Source organism: Rhinopithecus bieti, unplaced genomic scaffold (genome assembly GCF_001698545.2).
Source record: "Rhinopithecus bieti isolate Rb0 unplaced genomic scaffold, ASM169854v2 scaffold_42084, whole genome shotgun sequence".
Taxonomy (NCBI): Eukaryota; Metazoa; Chordata; class Mammalia; order Primates; family Cercopithecidae; genus Rhinopithecus; species Rhinopithecus bieti.
The window spans coordinates 2,044,858-2,063,151 of NW_016818934.1; the positions used below are offsets into that span (position 1 = coordinate 2,044,858).

The 18,294-nt window shown below is 44.4% G+C and overlaps 1 protein-coding gene across 3 annotated transcripts in view; it reads left to right on the top strand.

Moving 5' to 3' along the window:
• The window catches only part of SLC14A2 (solute carrier family 14 member 2), a 70,869-nt gene that overhangs the window by 36,896 nt on the left and 15,679 nt on the right, over positions 1-18,294 (top strand). For all 3 annotated transcript variants that reach the window (XM_017857856.1, XM_017857854.1, XM_017857855.1), the window contains exons 11-12: positions 15,465-15,587; positions 17,809-17,891. In XM_017857856.1, coding sequence (XP_017713345.1) covers positions 15,465-15,587; positions 17,809-17,891 — 206 coding nt within the window. The remainder of the gene's footprint in view (positions 1-15,464; positions 15,588-17,808; positions 17,892-18,294) is intronic.

Genomic DNA, 18,294 nt, shown 5'->3' on the forward strand with positions numbered 1-18,294 from the left:
AGGTTTTAGAATAAAGGAGTCTACATTTATCATTTTTTAAACAGTTTGTAATTTTAATTTCTATTCCTCTTTGGTTGTTTGAGGATTATTTAATAATGGGTTTCTTAATTTCTAGCATTTAGGAATCTTTTGATATTTTTTAACTTTGTATATCTAGTTTTATTGGATTATGAGCAGAAAATATGGCCTGTAAAATCTTTATTTTAAAATTGTGTGAATTTTTCTTGGTTGCCAAGTACCTGATTGATTTTGGACATATAAAATGAAATTTTACTTTGAAAGAAATACATATTAAATTGATTTGTTCATTGTATTATTCAATTCCTCTATGTTCTTTTTTTTTTGTATATGGGGTCTTAATTCTGAAAAGAGTTTGTTAAAAATCAACTATAATTGTACAGTTTCATTAATTTCTCTTTGTGTTTCTAAAACATTTATCTCATATAAGTTACCACATTGTTTGATGCCTATTAATTTGTACAATCATTGATTCTTCATAAATTTTGCCTATTATAAGTTACCCTCTTTATTCTAGTTAACGCTTCTAACCATCACTCCAACTCAACCATTATTAATGTTGTTGTACCTTCCTTCTTTCTGATATTTTCTTATCCCTTTGTTTTAACCTTTATCATTTTTAATTTTTAACTTTGTTTACTTTTAACTATTTTTAAAAAATAACATATAGCAATGTTTCATGTTTTTACCTAATCTCAGTGTTTCTATAATTTAATAAGTTAACCTCTTCACATCTTATGTAATAACTAATATACTAGTTTTTTTCTTTCACTTTATTTTTTACGATTTATTTTTCTTTCCTTTTTAGTTATTTCATTTTTCTCGTTTCACAAGTTTGATCATGGTACTCCCTCTTTCTTTCTTCCCTTTGTTAATTTGGTCCACTGTTGTTTTACATTCTGCTAGTGGTTACTGCTCCTTTCCCAACACTCATAATCAAAAGCATATTTCTCTCTTATTATAAAAACAAGATGAAAAATAATTTTCCCTGACAAGATACCCCATTTCTCCAATGACCTTTCCCTACCCCAAGAAACTATGGCCTTTGAAATAACTTCACTATTCCCCTCCCCAGCGCCCCGGTCCCTGAAATGTGTTTACTTCTCCAGCCATCTCCCACTCCTAAATTGTGCTAAGATCATTTATCATTTTTAATAATTTTCCCCTTGCAATATGCCTCTTCTTTTCACAAGAATTCTTACTGAGCCCATACATCACACATTCCCAGCCATTCTATCGTCCATTTGGAGTTTACCGTTTGTATTGAATATGCTACCTTTTATTACTCTTTCATCTGTTCTTCTTCCCCTGTCTTGCTATCTCTATTCCAATTATTACTTGTTTACAACTCTTTGTATTTTCTTCAAGTAATCTATGAGAGAATATGGTGACATATTCTTTGACTCTTTGCATGTTGACAGAGTTTCTTACCCCGGCAGACGGTGACATTTTGGAGGCGTGGGGCTCCTGCCCTGCAGTCTCTCCCCTCAGTGGTCTCTGGATGTTGTTCCTTCATTTTCTGGCTTTTGGGTGTTACACATGAGAAATCTGGTGCCAATCTCATTCTTTTTCCTTTGTAAATAACCTGTTCTTTCTTTCTAGATGATTGTTAGGTGTCTTTTTTGTCTACGGATTTCGGGAATTTTATGAAGCTAAGCCCGGGGTGTGTCTTTTCTCATCAATCCTGCCTTTTAATCTGCAAACTCAAGTCTTTCTTCAGCTTAGCGACTTTTCTTCTAAGATTTGATTATGGTTTCCCTCTATCTCTTCCTTTTTTCTGTTTCTGGAACTCCTATATCCATGTGATAGGCCTCCTTGATCTCTATTTCAAGTTGCTTGTGTTCTTCTTCACAATTTTTATCATTTGTATTTTTGCTCTGCTTTGAGATATTCCTTCCATTTGACCTTCCAGACCACTGATTTAGGTCCCAACAATAACCTTTCTTTTCTTCAATTCAACAGATAAGTTGATTTTTTTTAGTTTAAAAATCATGTTTTTAGTTTCAGAAAATCTTTGAGATGAGGGCTAAAATAGAATCTCCATGTGTGCTTATGATTTTTTTTTAATTTTCTATCTCCTCTTGCTCCAGAAATCAGATACAGCTTCTCACAACTCCTGGCCCCAAGCTTCTGTCCATTCCCCTTAATCCATCACAGATGGGCCCCTGTGTAGCCTGCCCAGGGCCATTTGCCAACTTTCATGAGCTGAGAAGCTCTGTCTGCCTCATGGCCTAACCTTATTCACTCATTCACCCAGAAGACATTGCGTGAGGAACTATTAATGTGTTACTCAGGCCCCAGGATTGACAACAAATCAGGAAAGAATCAGACCAGCTCCTGCCTGCAAGGAATTCATTTTATGGGAATATACCCAGCCAGGTGAGTAGTCTCACCTGGGGTGAAGATGAGGATGCAGACTGCCTGAGCCCACTGAAGGTCACAGCACTACCTCTTTTTTTTTTTTTTTTTTTTTGAGACAGAGTTTTGTTCTTGTTGCCCAGGCTGGAGTGCAATGGTGCGATCCCAGCTCACTGCAGCCTCCACCTCCCAGGTTCAAGCAATTCTCCTGCCTCAGCCTCTCAAGTAGCTGGTATTACAGGCACCCACCACCATGCCCAGCTATTTTTGTTTTTTTTTTTTTTTGTACTTTTTAGTAAAGACGGGGTTTCAGCATGTTGGCCAGGCTGGTCTTGAGCTCCTGACTTTGTCAGGCTAATCTTCTGTTTAAAAAGTGTTTTAGGCATGATTTTAAGGGTTCCAGGAAGATTTCAGTGCCTTGTCCCCTTGTATCTCCTATCTTTCCATTACCTGCTACCCAAGTATTCCCAGCCATTCCTTCAACTTAAGGCTTTAAATCTGTTCAGCTGTAAATAGTCCTGAGAAGGTACCACAGTAAGCATGCTCAATCATTTGTATCTTAGGCCAAAGGAGCCATTTCTGAGAACAGATTTGACGAAAAGGGAAGAAAGAGTACAAAGAAAAATGGGTGGCACATTTCGAGAGAGTCTTTGGCAAAGGAGGGCATGGCAAGATGTGGCCAAGCTGGATGGATGGGGGTCTGGAGCACCCTCGTCTCACAGGGGAGGATGATGATGAAGCTGGTTGTGTTTGGCTTGGAGAAGAGATGAAAGAGCTAGGACTGTGTGTGTCTGCAGTATTAGGTAATGATTGTGGGAGAAGTCAATGTGTTCAATGTTTCTTCAGAGCACAGAGGGAGTGCAGTAGGTGGGAGTGATAAGCAAACAGACTTTGAATCAGTGGAGAAGGGCGCTTTTTAACAGTGGAAGTTGCTCGAGAGATAATGTCCTATGAGGTCCTAGGATTCCTGCCCTGATAGTGCAGGAGCAGGGTGTCAGGCCAGTTGGAGATGCTTGTTTTGGGGTGGTTAACCAGACCAGATAACCACTGCAGCCTCTCTTTTCCAGTTCCCAACTTTCTGTGATTCTATGACCCTGAATTTCCAAGGAGGAATAAAGAGGAGTTATCACTGAGGTCGTAAAAGGGTAAGAACATGAAGACCATGTGTACCAAAAATATACCACAAGTGCCTTTACTACTTTTCTAGAGCTTGACCAGTTAGCCCTTTGGCCACTTTACCAAAATGCTCAACATGGTTGCTTACATGGACAAAAGCTGGGGACCAACATTCTTCAACTGCACATTGACTTTCTCCTTCCCATCACTCTCCCCTCTGAAGGGACTCTCTTTCTGGCCAACCCTCTAAGATCTGCCTGTCAGAAAACTGTGTCTTCACAGCCTAAGTTTGTGGTTATATCAGACCAGCGTGCAAACGTCATGGAACATTTGTTCATGCTTTCCTGTATGAGCCTGACCTTAGTTTTCTTGGGTCATAAAGGTTGTGATGGCCTGAGGACAGCTCTAATCTAAAACCAGGCAGGACTGGCAGTTTCAGTATGGGTATGATTTCTACTCGATAAACCATGTTCTCATCTGGTAACTTTAAAGGCATTCACATTTTATATGAGACTTTTTTTACTTGCCTGGTTTTTCCTGTCTCTAGTCATTCAGAGAAAAATGAAAGAATCCACAGGGAGCACTTCTACCCCAAGTGGAACTAGAAATTCCAAGACCCCAAGAAGGGGACAAGGGAGAAAATGACAAGTCCTTTTTAACCCTCTGCAAATTGATAACAACGACCTCTCAGCCCCCTTCTACCGCTGCACAGGCTGCTGGAGCAGAATGAAGCAAAATAAGTAACCCTTTGGAGAACTTCCAGCTCCAGCTTGCATTTATTCCATACGGACTTGGGCTCTTTCCCTTGGAGGATCTGACCTCCCCAAGTTTAGCTCCTGGTGGTTAATGTAGGCCTCCTCCCTCTGTAAGGTTGAAAACGTAGAATTGAAGGAAGCCACTAGCATTGTGAAGAAAACCTCGTTCGCAAGTGAATTCCAGTTGAGCCTTCAAATAAAGAGTCTGTAGGCATAAATTGATCTCTTGAAGAGCCCTTGGTATCTGAGCTGCAGTCTTTAGTAGGACCTGTTGGGGGCAAGATTCCATCTTGGCCTTCTGCTTTCCAAGATAGCACTTTATTGCCCCATCCTGAGTCTAGTGTGTGTGACAGATACTCAGTACATCTTAAAGAACCACAATTCCATTTGGCTAATGGAATGTGTATGAACTTCCTGAAAGCCTTCTTAAGGTCATCATTTCCTGTCTTTTCAAATTAATGACATATTGTTCACAGGTGGCTCCCTGTTATGTCTGGAGTAGGTGGATGCTTAGGTAGCTGGAGTGAGCTCATCTCAAGAAGTTCAGGAGCCCTTAGGAGAAGCCAGGGTGAGAGAACAAGGGACAGCAGTGAGGGCTGAGCCAACAGGCCAGCCAGCAGGGACAAGGAAAACATGAAGGCTCCGTGTTGCTAGCAGATAGCCATGGGCCCTGAACTAGCAACACAAGGACAGGCCCCTATGCAGGCGACCGACCTCCCCTCCACACCATTCCCCACCTCTCCCTGGAATGTGGGGGCCTGCTGGGCTCCTCCCACCCGCTTTGTTTGCTTTCCTTCCTCAGAAGGCCCTCCATGATTAGGACCCCTCTTTAACAGTTCCAAAATGCCTGGCATGGTAGGAAGGGGGCCTTTGACGTCAGCGGGGGAGTTTGTCTACTCAGGTGTAGCTAATTTCCTCAGTGTTAGGAACCTGGGTAGACTGCCTCACACCCCACCACTGAGTGTGTGTATGTGGAGTGGGGAGGGCAAAAGCTTGGGGGTTGATGCATGACCCATCATACTCACAAAGCCAAACAAAACATGTTTGGATTGGGCCCCCTCCCCAAACTCCAGACCCCCAGACCCTATGGCCTCATGGGACTTGCAATGGCCAGCTCCCTAATGTACAGATCTCAGAGTTCTTCCTGCTGGTGGGGGTTCATCACACCTTCTTGCTCTGAGAGGGTCCTGCAGTAAGCCTCCAGGTCCCCAGGACCCCAGTCAGCAGGAATCAGAAGGAAGAAAGGTCTGAAAATTTCCATAGAACTAGAAAGGCAGCATCTAGTATCGGGCTGTGCAGAAATTTCCATTCAGATGCTGATGGCAATGCTGTTCCCCTGTGCCCTGCCCCTATGGGGAATTAAGGGAGTTTATTGAGGTGGGAAGGCAAATTGGCCCCCTGAGGAGATAATAAATAATTGCTTTAAAGGCAAACGCTGGAGCGAGAATTCTAACGAGAGGTGCAACTGGGAGGTAACCTATGGGACAAGAGAGAAGCTACCAGACAGTCCCCAGCTCTGCCTCTTTAAAGAGAACCTACCTGATCCAACCAAGTTGGGGGAACTATGGTAGCTGAAGCTAGTCCTCCCCAGGGAGTTTAGGAAATAGTCTTTTGGCAGGAAGGCTGGGCGGACATGGGTGAGCATTTGTGAGAAGGGGCATTTGTCTTTCTTCTCCCCGGTCCTCCATGGTACCCTTCCTCAACTGGCAGACGTGCGCCAGGCACAGGTTCAAGGAATGCAAGCTAGTGAATTTATAGCAAGTCAGCCAGAGGATGAGCTGGAGGGCTCAGGGAGGTGAAGAGGTTGGTGTTTAGGAGAAGTCACAGCACCTGGAGTTGAGGACCAGAGACGCCGCCCAATCAGAAGGAAGCTGCTGCTTTCTAGTCCCAGTGGTCTAGATTCCTCCCACTGCATGCAGGAAATCAAAAGGAGCCCAGGTAAGAGGTCCTGGGAGAGAGAGCTGAACCAGGTACACGTCCTAGCCAACAAGACCACTTAACTCTTCAAAGGAAGAGAAGAAAGAAAGGCTGGTCTTGTTCTGTTTCTTCCTTCTGTTGAACTGCATCTGGGGAAGACAGTCCTGGGGTGGGAACCTTACTAAGAATGCCAGAGACAATGTATATATTGGAAGCTTCAAGCTGGATAGGCCTTTAAAAATTTATAGTTCAAACCTCTTATTTTATAGATGAGGAAACCATGGCTTGTCCAGACACTTGTCCAGGTGGTAAATGAGGCTGGACAAAAGTCCACGTGTCCTAACTCATAACCCTGAGTACTTCCTGCTCACCTTCTCACCTGCTGCTGAAACCAGGCTCATCCATCAGCCCCCAAATCCCTCACCACCACACACGCCCACTGGAAGAGCCATCTCGTTATTTGTCATCCTTCCCATGACTCTATGACCCATGGCTGTGACATCAGTTTGGTTTCCAGGGCAGCACTGTGCCAAGTTGGGCCTCTGGGATGTCACCTCTGGCTAATGAGATAGAACTGAATACCTTCTGCCCACGGTTCATTACCTGCAGCTTCCAGGGAAGATGCTTCTGCTCCAGGCTCCTTGGCCTCTCTCCTCAGAGACACCAATTGGCCCTTCCTCAGAAACACCAATAGAACTGGGTTCTCCAGTGTCCACAAACATCTTAACATCCCAGCTCCTAACAACCTGTCTCCTGTCCCTCTTCTACGTACTCAGATTACTGTAGACCTATTCTGTGCAGCCACTGACAGCAGATGTGTCTGGAAGACAAATAGCCATGCCATAAGGAACAACATTCTAGGATATTGACGTTCTCTTATCAGAGAATGGACAGCCTTGTAAAGTATGTGATATCCTCCAAAACCAGCACCAAAGAATATAAGCCTTGGTGAACTTGGTGAGGGAAAGCAATCCTGTGAGGTGTGAATGTGCCCAGATGTGGTAGGTAGTGCCAGGCCTCTACCTACTATCACCACCTTGGCCTCGTTGGACCCCTTCTCTCAAATGTATGCAATGTCCACACCCTTCTGTGTGGCTAGAGGGAAAAATACATTTACTCTAAAGTGCCTGATTGGTACTGGCTTTCAAGATCATTGTGTTGAGAAGGATTCTGAGGCTGTATCTAGACTTATAGGGAAAGAGTGCTGGGGTCAATTACCTTCGTCTGCCATAGGTTGCCATAGCTTCTGCATAGCTATGTCTGCCATAGGTAGTGAAGAAGAAGGCATAGAAGAGCATGTGGAGAAAGGGAGTATGAAAGAGTGGCCTTTCAGGGGTGTTGCGATTGTGATGACACACCAGTGCTCATTATTTTGGTAACTTTTGTAACTCCTTTTGAGATACAAAATAATTCTTAATTTTTTTAATTTAAAAAGTTGAAAATCCATTGATATCATTTGAGAAGGCTCCAATTGTCTGTAAAACACCTACATTGCAGGAGTAAAGAATCCAAAACCAGGAGGTCAAAACCTTGCTTCCTAACTGACCAGGTGTGGCCTCAGGTATGCCACTTATCTCTGGGCCTCAGTTTCCTTCTGCCAGTGCTCAAACTCAAAGGATACTTGGTTACACAGAATTGCTAATTCCAAATAGTTTCATTAGATTGGAATGTATGTATTGAATACTGGTTATGTGCATTGTAACTATCAATAGGAAACTCCACTGCAGCCCCAACTTCAAAAGATGTAGTGTAGAGTACCCTCTGCAAGTACAATGGGAATTCAAGGACTGGAATCATCCATATGACCAAATAAGCCAAGGATGGCTTCATGGAGGAAGTAGAACACAAAGCAGACCTTGAAAGATGGATAGAACTTAGGCAAGAAGAGGCATGGAGGGAGCACAGAGGGCCAGTGATAAGGCCAGAATACCTTGGCATGGTGTGCATTGGGAAAGAAACGGGTGAAGCTTGAGGATGAAGTTGTTGTAAGAACATCAGGAAAGCCAGGCAGAGGAATTTGAGCATAATACTTTTGGCAATAGGGAGCCATGTAGGTTACAGAGTAAGAGAATGACATAATAATATGGTCTAGCTGCTGAAGTTTAGAATGGATGGAAGAGGGAAGATTAGGGAAACTGATGATATAAACATGCAATTCTGAGGGTGTGGGCCAGGGTAGGAACAGTGAGAAGAGTGCAAAGACATTCTGGAGAAAAATCAGTCAGGTGTCCCGCAGTTAAAGATGGGGTGCTCTGACCTTTGTACTCTCTTTAACTTCATTTATGAGGCTTTATCATCAGGTATCACGAGGTTCAATAAGGCATCAACTCATTTATGCTAATTAACATCTTCCCCACGGAATGAGCCAAAGACACTGAAAGAAACGAAATTTAGGCTAGTCCGTTAGCCAACAAGTGAGCTGCGTGGGAAGGAGAAGAGAAAGTTTAAAGCATTTGCTATGAGGATGAGTCTCACTTCTTTCAAGGTAACAGTGACTTATACCCCACCTTCTTAAAATAAAAAAATTGGCTAATGGAGTAAGAAGTTGAAGCTTCCAAGTAATTTATCTCCAAGTGTCCCATGGACCTGGTCTTCCCTTCATTCCATGCATCTCTCATCCCACCTCCTGGTCCAGATAGGAAGTCTCAGGAAGACTGGGCTTTTTCTTGAGGAAAGGGAGCCATGGTTTAAAGAGAAATTGATTCTAGAATACCTACTTTGGCCATTACATTCCAAAGCAGAGTTGAATTGAAAGATTTTAACTAGACTGGGCATGATGGCTTACGCCTGTAATCCCAGCACTTCGGGAGGCAGAGGCGGGTGGACCACCTGAGGTCAGGAGAGCAAGACCATCCTAGCTAACACCATGAAACCCCGTCTCTACTAAAAATACAAAAAAAAAAAAAAAAAAAAAAGCCAGGAGTGGTGGCATGCACCTGTAGTCCCAGCTACTCAGGAGGGTGAGACAGGAGAATTGCTTGAACCCAGGAGGCAGAGGTTGCAGTGAGCCGAGAACATGCCACTGCACTCCAGCCTAGGTGACAGAGCGAGACTCTGTCTCAAAAAAAACAAAAGAAAGCAAGAAATTCAAACTAAACCCCTAATGGGGAGTAAGGTTTAGGGAAATAAATCTTAGACTACAAGATACGAGAGAAGAGAGACCTATGTCTTATCTATGCTCAGCTCTGCCAATAGCTGTGTGGCCTAGGGGAAGTCATTCCATTTCTTGTGGCCTCAGTTTCCAAATCTGTAAAATGGGAGAGCTGGACAAGATCATATCAAAGCCTTTTCCAATTCTAACATCTAATGCCTTACAGAGTTTAGAGAATGATCTTTGAAAATTTCTACTAAATACAACTTCACAGAAAAAGGTACCACCCCACTTACCACCCACAAGTATCCATATCGCACACACAGAGAATAGCCAGAGGAATTACAAGTCTTAGTGCAAAGCTCAGCTTCCATGTGGGAAAACATTTACCCAAACTGTGGCCAAAGCATAGTCAATCAAAGCATAGAACTGGTTGTAGAGAGAAAAAAAAAAAAGATCAAATTATATATGATGTGTCACTTCAAAGAAAGTGGTTCTGGTATTGCAGCCAGGAAATTGCCTTGCGATGTGTGGGTGTGTCCACAAACTGGAAGGCCAAGGAAGCTGGGGAGGGATGGCAAGTAGGTCTTGATGGTGGCTTCTTGTGCTCATGTTGGACATTGCTACTGAAAAATGGACAACATCAATTCGCCCCCAGGAGAGAGTAAATCCTGTTCAAAACCTGAGAAAGGGCTGGGTGCAGTGGCTCATGCCTGTAATCCTAGCACTTTGGGAGGCAGAGGTGGGCAGATCACCTGAGGTCAGGAGTTCGAGACCAGCCTAACCAATATAGTGAAACCCTGTCTCTACTAAAAATGTAAAAATTAGCCAGGTGTAGTGGCACACACCTGTAGTCCCAGTTACTTGGGAGGCTGAGACAGGAGAACTGCTTGAACCCGGAAGGTGGAAGTTGCAGTGAGCCAAGATCGTGCCACTGCACTCCAGCCTGGGTGACACAGCGAAACTCCAACTCAAAAAAAAAAAAAAAACAAACCTGAGAAAGACAAGTCACAGAAAGTGTAGAGGCATGGACCTGTTTGGGTAAAGGTTGATTTTCAGAAAGAGGGTAGATTATTATTTCCCCTCTGAAAGAAGTCACATATGATTTAGGTTTATTTTGTTCCTCTCAAAGAAATTGTAATAAGTTATAACTTTATTTCACCAGTGGGCGCTTCTATGAAATCTTTTTTTTTTTTTTGAACCACTGATATTTGAACAGTTGGCATGAGTCAGTGGCACGAGTACTTCAAGATCACCTCTCCCAAGGAAAGTGTTCCTGAGAAAACCATCATGGCTCATAACTGTTCTTTCCTTCCCTGAGTCAAGAGAAGAAAGCACCATTGGCCTCCTGCCTGTTAAAACACAGGATGATGGCAATCCTCGAGGGCAAGGACTGTGCCCCTAGAATGGTCCTGAATGGCCCCCAGCGTGAAGCTACATGCACCTGGACACTTAATAAGGCTAGTTAGAGGAGAGGAGAACAGCAGCCCCTACACCAGGCAGGCATGCCGAGGAGTTACTCAGCTTCTGAGGCTCACCCACAGCTTTTCCAGGACATGCGTGTAACTGCCCAAGAGAGCTACGCCTCACCTCCAAGCAGCCAGGTACTGTGGTAGAGTTCCTGGGCCCAGGCCCTCTGGCCATAAACATCATCTGTTTACTGCACCATGCTGTACAAATACTATTTTCTATGTGCGCCACGGTATTGGAGGTGGGGAGGGGAGTGAAAAAAGTGATTAAGGCAATTATTGAGTGCTTATTGTAAACAAAATTTACTCTTGAGCTATAGAATGCCCAGTTCCACCTCAAAGAGCTTAGGGTTTCACAGCCAGATGGAATGGACCTATGTAATATCTTAGCAACCAAAATAAATCACAGGGAGCCAGATCCCCACCTTCAATAGCCTATTTTCTTGTCTTTCATTAATTGAGTTCTTCTAGCTACTCTTTAAGAGCTCCTAGGTTTCTGGTTAGTTGATCATAAATGACCAACCATTATATTACCATCTATAAACTTCTACTCTTTTATCCAAATAACACTAGAAATAGTCAGTCCTTGCCCTGCAATTTCCAAAATCGTACACAATTCAGCTATAACTTTTTTCAGCCTATGAAGGACTCTCATCTGTATTTCAGTGTCTATCAAACATTTAACATTTACCCTAAGATACATTATTTTTTAAAACTTGTTTATACCCTGAAATATCTAATGACTTTGTCCATTATGCTATTCAGAAATTAAAATGCAGGCTGGATGTTGTGGCTCATGCCTGTAATCCTGGCACTTTGGGAGGCTGAGGCAGGAGGATCACTTGAGCCCAGGAGTTTGAGACCAAACTGGTCAACATGATGAGACCCTGGCTCTACCAAAAACAACAACAACAACAACAACAATAATAATAATTAGCTATGCATGGTGAGGCATGCTTGTAGTCCCAACTATTCAGGAGGCTAAGGTGGGAGGATCGCTGGAGTTCAGGAGTTTCAGGCTGCAGTGAGTTATGATTGGACCATTGCACTCCAGCCTGGACAACAAAGCAAGACCCTGTCTCAAAAAAATATTAAAATGTCATAGGATAATTATCCCTTGCTAATGTGTTCAACAAACACTTCTGAGTACCAACAAGTATACCAGATTCATGATAGTTAGTGGGGGGCCAAGGTAAAATGGCATAATCCTAGCTGTCAAAGATCTCACCATAATATAAAGGTGATAGTCAAGAACACATAATTAACTCTTAGCAAGGTAAGAGTCAGTGCAGGTAGGTGTAAAATGCCAGGTGTGACCTAAGGATAAGGAGCTATCTTGCCTGGAGCAGAGGGGCCTAGTTTCATCAGAGGAATGTGTCCTCCCTCAGGAGACACCTAATGTGTGAACACTGCAAAGTTATTTTCCAGAGCATTTTATAAGCATTATCTCATCTCCATAACAATATGAGAAAGAAATGGTAGGTACCCCTGAGATATCTGTCATCATTTACAGTTTGGGTTTGCAAGGTCAACCCTACAGGGTCTGTATATTTCTTTCTGGGAGAATTTCATGCCTGCCATTGAGGAAACTGTCAATGGGATTATGTGACTTGCAAAACACCATGCAGAAATTAGTGACTTTGGTTCCCAGCCAGCGTTATTGTTTTCTTTTCTCCCCACCTCACCAATGGCACATCTCATTTCTAAACATTTGATAGACATGTTCATAATATTCTTGAAAGTGTCTTTATCCATGATGAAAGTCCTAAGAATTTGTCCCAGAGGCCAGTGGTAAATTGCTATCACCTTCACTGTAAGTGTTTGCACAGCCTTGAGAAGTTTGCTATTTTATCTCTAATCTTCTTTGTGGCATCTGTTCCCCTCTCCCGTTCTCAACTCTTGGCTGCCACATCGTGAGGAGCTGCTGCCCTCCCTGGGTGGTCTATAGCCCAGCACTCCAGTCTTGGCCACGTGAGAAAGGTACTTTTGTTTTGATTTTGCAGCTGGGCCATCAACTCTGGGAACATGTAGCGCAGAATCTGGGCTGCTAACTGTGAAGAATCAGGGAGTGGAGGCTGAGCCACTGGCCTTCTGTAGCCATCTGTCAGCTCTGCCAGGGCAATCACCTACCCACCCACTCACCCACCCAAAGATCTTCCACAAGCAAGCCCAGCACTCTCCACCTGTGTTACTATGGCTGACTCCTCAGTGGACAAATCTGGAGTATCTTAACAACCAATAACTTTCCAGGTAGATGTTGCCTTATTTTGTTAAACTGGAGTACCTCTTTGGATATATGAAGAATAACACTGGTTAGTAAATGATGTCTGTCATGCCCTCTGATATCCAGGTTCAGGCCCTAGACTAAAAGGAAAACTCCTTTCTTGCACCAAACAGGTCTGTGCCATTCGATATAATGCAGCATCAGGGTGGAAAGAGCAGTGAATTAGGAACTGAGAGACCCAAGTGCAATTCCTAGCTTTGCCATGATTATGAACTGTATGATTTGGGTGAGTTAATTTCTCTGAACGAGGAAGGTGAACTGTGATCTTGAAACTCCCATTCAGTTCTGAGTTTATGATTCTAAGGTCAAACTAGGATTACCAAGGGGATGACTGGGGTAGCAGACAATTGGCATACGAGGAACAAGAAGCAGTAGACAGGCAGAGGTGCCTTCCCAGTCTGGCAGATGTGCTCTGGGGAATGGCACTATGGGGGAATGGCACTACGGGAGAATGCCCTGCTTGGTCAGGCGATGCAATGATACCCCTCAGTTCTCATCCTGCATGAACCCTGCCTGCACAGGCCTCCCAGGACAAGTTGACACTCCAGGTGTCTCTGAAGTGCAGAGTAGGGGGGCACTTCTCAGCCTCGGGAGTTATAGCTCAATGCTGACCCCTGGACAGGATGCTGAAACAGTAGCTGCTTCTCTATCCTGAGCCAGAGGGAAGGGACGTGATCAGGTGTGTTAACTCTCAGCATGAAAATATAGACAAGGCTGGGCACTGTAGCTCACGCCTGTACTCCCAGCACTTTGGGAACCCCAGATAGGTGGATCACGAGGTCAGGAGTTCAAGACCAGCCTGGCCAAGATGGTGAAACCCTGTCTCTACTAAAAATACAAAAATTAGCCAGGCATGGTGGTGGGCACCTGTAATCCCAGCTACTTGGAAGGCTGAGGTAGGGAATTGCCTGAACCCAGCAGGCAGAGGTTGCAGTGAGCTGACATTGTGCCACTATACTCCAGCCTAGGTGACAAGACTCTGTCTTAGAAAAAAAAAAAAAAGTGTAGACAAGACCTGCTTTCCTTAATCATGCATGCACCACAGACTCTCTAGTTGTTGGCCCTGCTATGTTCTGAGCTTTGCCAAAGTTGTTTCTACATAAGCAGTGTGAACTACCTCAGTGCTTTCCAGCTTTCATATGCCCATGAATCAGCTGGAGATCTAGTTAAAAGCCAATTCAAATTGAGTAGTTCTGGGGTGGGGCCTGAGACTCTGAATTCCAAGCAAGCTCCCTGGTCCACAAACCAGACTCTGAGTAGCAAAAATGCAGAGAAAAGGATTGGGAGCTGAGTCACGTGACTCACCATTTATAGGATGCTAAAGAAATCACTCTGAGCTTCCATTTTCCTCCTTTTAGTGATAATATATAGTGCCCGTTCTGTTCAAGGCACTACTGAAAGGGCCAAGTGAGTCAACCCAGAAAGTGTACAGATGTAACAGGGTGAATGTTTTCTACTGTTCTAAGCAGCTGCTGGACCATGTAACTCTAGTGTGTACTGGAACCCGAAGCAGAGCAAGTTAAAACTGCATACCCCCCAGGATCGCCAGATTCTCCAGTTACGAGACCTGGGGGTGAGGCAGTAGGGCTAGGAGCATGCACTTTAACAAGACACCAAGGTAATTCAGTGCTGTCAGTTGTTGATCCACACACTGAGAAACCCTAGCCCAAGTGGTAAGAGTGCTCTGCTCTCCTGATAGTGTGAAAATTGAAGATAATAAGGTACAGCAGAGAGCTTCTTGCAGGTGATCACAGACTCAGGACTCCTAGCTCCCCATAAATTGGTATTGGTCAAACTTTAATAAGCACAGAATTCTCCGCTGGATCTTGTTAAAATACAGATTCTGATTCCATCAGTCTTGGTTAAAGCCTCAGATTCTGCATTTCTAACAAGCTCCCAGGCAGATGATGCTAATGCTGCTGGTCCAGGGACCACACTTTGAGTAGCAAGAACCGATGTCAGCTCTCAGCCCAAGCTGCATATTGGAGCCATCTTTTAGATACCATGGGCATTCAAAATGTTAATTTTGAAAAACTGGTCTGGGGTGGAGTTCAGGCATTTTTTTAAAGCACCCAGGTGATTCTAACATGCAGGCAGCTTTGGGACTCCCTGCCACAGATGAAGTCCAAGACGCTGGTTACCACCTGCTCATGCCAGTGCAAGTTGCAGTTAAGTGGGTCTTAGAGTGCTTCCTTGCTGGAGAAATAAGGCAAGCTGCTCATCCATCTCTTGATGGGCTATAACTTGGGTTACTGTGGGGAGAGGAAGCAGAAGTTTTAATGGAGAAATAGAGAGCTAAGTGTTTTATGCAGAGACTGATACAATTACTACTCCAGCTTAAGGCTTCATCGCTCTCTCCTTTCCAGCATCTGTGTGATTTTTCCTGGCTCTTGGCTTGGCGCTCTCAGGTGTGGACCAGGTGGGACACTGACCTGTCTTGTTTTGCCCCTGGCTAGGAGGCAGTGGGGAGCAGCCACGCACAGCAGGCCCAAAGGTGGAGGAGGCCTCGGAGGCTGTGCTGTGCGAGCACAGGAGTGTATTTCACATCGAGCGGTCATCCATTCGGAAGAGGAGCAAAGGTGTGCATTTCCTCCCCCTCGCGCTTGGATCCCTGCCTTCCTAGTCTCTAATAAAACAGGGACAATGGCAATACCTACTTCACAGAGTGGTGGGGAGACCCGCTGGAGTCAGACTTGACCTCTCATACCTGACCTCTGACCAAGGTCACAGTTCCCCGGATGTGTCTGGATGCCCCCTGGGTCTCCGAGAGGTTGAAGCTGGGACAGGCAGTTAGCTTCCGGGGTCTCAACTCAGCTGCACATTGGAACCACCTGCATCTCATCCATTTAATTCATCTGGGGAGCAGCCTGGGTGGGCATGAGGAGCTTTTAAAGCTCTCCAGGAGATTCCAATTTGCCAGCAAATCCAAAACCACTGGTCTAGGAGGCTATAGATGAAAAGTTCTCACCTATGGCAATGGTGGGGAGGCCAAGGGCACAGGTAGAGACCCATGGTGGGGAAAGGGCTGCCAAAGGCCAGGAAGAGGGTATCCAAGGGCCGCTAAAGCTGAATAAGTGGAGGCCAGAAACTTGGACTTGGAAGCTGAGAACATGTGGCAGCAAACAGGGAGGAGTCTGGGGAGATTTCCTCAACCAGTTGCAAGGTTGGAGCAGCCTCGTGAAGATCCAGGACACAGGGACAAGCTAATCCTACCCCCAATCCCCAGAGAGGGGGGCAGCATTGCCCAGAGTCACACAGCAGACTAAGTCCACTGTTGGAATGAAAGTGACTCCCGAATTAGTGCAACATCTCATGCTCCCCAGAAGATGCCTGAGTGACCTTCTTCCTCCAGTTCCTCCAAGTCTCATCATTTCATACTACAAGTCAGCCAGCCCAGAGAACTGGACCTGGAATGACTATGGGAAAACACATGAGGTGGAGTGGGGATTGCCAAAGACATTGCATATCTCAAGGGCCCCTGTAGCTCAGGAGTTTGTCTTTGACAAGGGTTTCCCAGCAGAGTGTGGAAAAGACCATGGTTTGCCTCAAAGGCTTCATAACGTCCTCCTAACATCGTCTTAGGACAGGGGCTGGGATTGGGGAGAGCATAGTAGAGAGCCCTGCAGCACTGGCAGGCAGAGAGGAGCTTCAGACAGAAGCTGTGGGTCAGGGGGGATATCACACACATAGGCCTCCAAGTTCAAGTGATCCTCTCTGCGTCCTACTCTTCCTTTCAAAGCTTTCAAAGTGAATTTGTTTCTCCTGAATGGGGTCACCTCCTAACCATACTGGTATCTGCAGTCCCTGCCCCTTCAGAAGTGGGAACTCAGTGCCTTTGATATATCCCTTCTAGTGTTTTGACACCCTGATGACTCATGAGTGCAGAACGGGGCAACAGGCAATTCAGTCTGAAAACACAGGGTCAGAGCCCAGCCTGCTATTCTCACACTTGACCACAGGAGGGAACCAAAGCATCAAGACGGAAACTTCCAACGGCCTGAACATCTTTCATGATGCACAATACCCTACTGAAATTGGTCGTCTCTAAAAATAACCTGTAATAATAAAAAATGTTTAGATACACATTACAAGAGTTTTCTAGAATTACAAAGGCTTGCCAAAATCTGCTTCAAGAGATTACATGGATGTCTCTTGTTCCTAATCCCACCAGCCATTGCTACTACAATACCTTAAAAAACAAACAACAGCAAAACACAGAACAGCCTGAGGTCATCCAGGTGAGGAGAATCATGGGTAAATTCAAACACAGATCATGCGTGGCTCATGGCTTATGGCTCAGGCAGCTTAATACTTTATGAACAGGGAGTGAAGGGCTTCAACAACATCCAAGTTTCTTTTGTTTGTTTGTTTGTTTTGTTTTGTTTGTTCACCTGCAAGTTCTCCATGTGGAACAGGAGAAAGAACCCTGGATTCCGGGATCAAGCACAAGTCACTGTCTCTCCAGGCTGCTGTTTTCTCATCTAAAAAATATCAAGGTTGAGCTAAATGAGGGCTTCTTAATTAATAGTGGAATCTCTGAGCTCCCTAAATTCCTTGTAAAATGCCCTGTTTATATGAAGATGTATACTTTTTTCCCCAAAGCAAGGGCCCAGATGGATCCATGACCAGTAAAAGAACAAAAGAGGCTTCAAGCTGCTGCAAGGCTCCATGATTCTGTGCTTCCTCAGGAGAAACAGGAAATACTGCTTAGTCTAACACCTGAGCCTTGCAGGACATTCACTTCTGAGGTGCCAGAGTAGAGGTGTCCTAATTGATGGTCCTCTTTCCTTCTAACTCCAGTGTTTGGAAAAGGCGAACATCAGGAGAGACAAACCAAAGACCCATTTCCCTGTCAACGCCAGAAGCCCACAGTGGAGCTGCCTGTGAGTACTGAGTGTCCTGAATCAGGGATAGCGCCCTGCAGTCACAGAGTCCACAGCAGATGAGGGAGCTGAGAGCTGTAAACAAGGTTCTCCAATTTAGGCAAACTTTTCTTGCCTTCATATTTTCTGAAATGTAATTACCTGGGACAAAAGTGTCTCTTTCACAGTTTACTTTGTGACTTTTCATATTCCTTTTATTTGAATTATTATCAGGCTTCCTTTAAACCCAGTATTCAAGCAGTTAGGAAATAAGCTGGTGCCTGTTTTCAAAAACAGAATCTTCACATGTTCAATTTCATACCCTTATGTTTATGAACAGTTATATCTTAAAGACTGGACATGCCAGGGAGAAAGTCATTTCTTCTTGAAAGACTATTAATGTTTTTTTTTTTTAAAAAAAAAA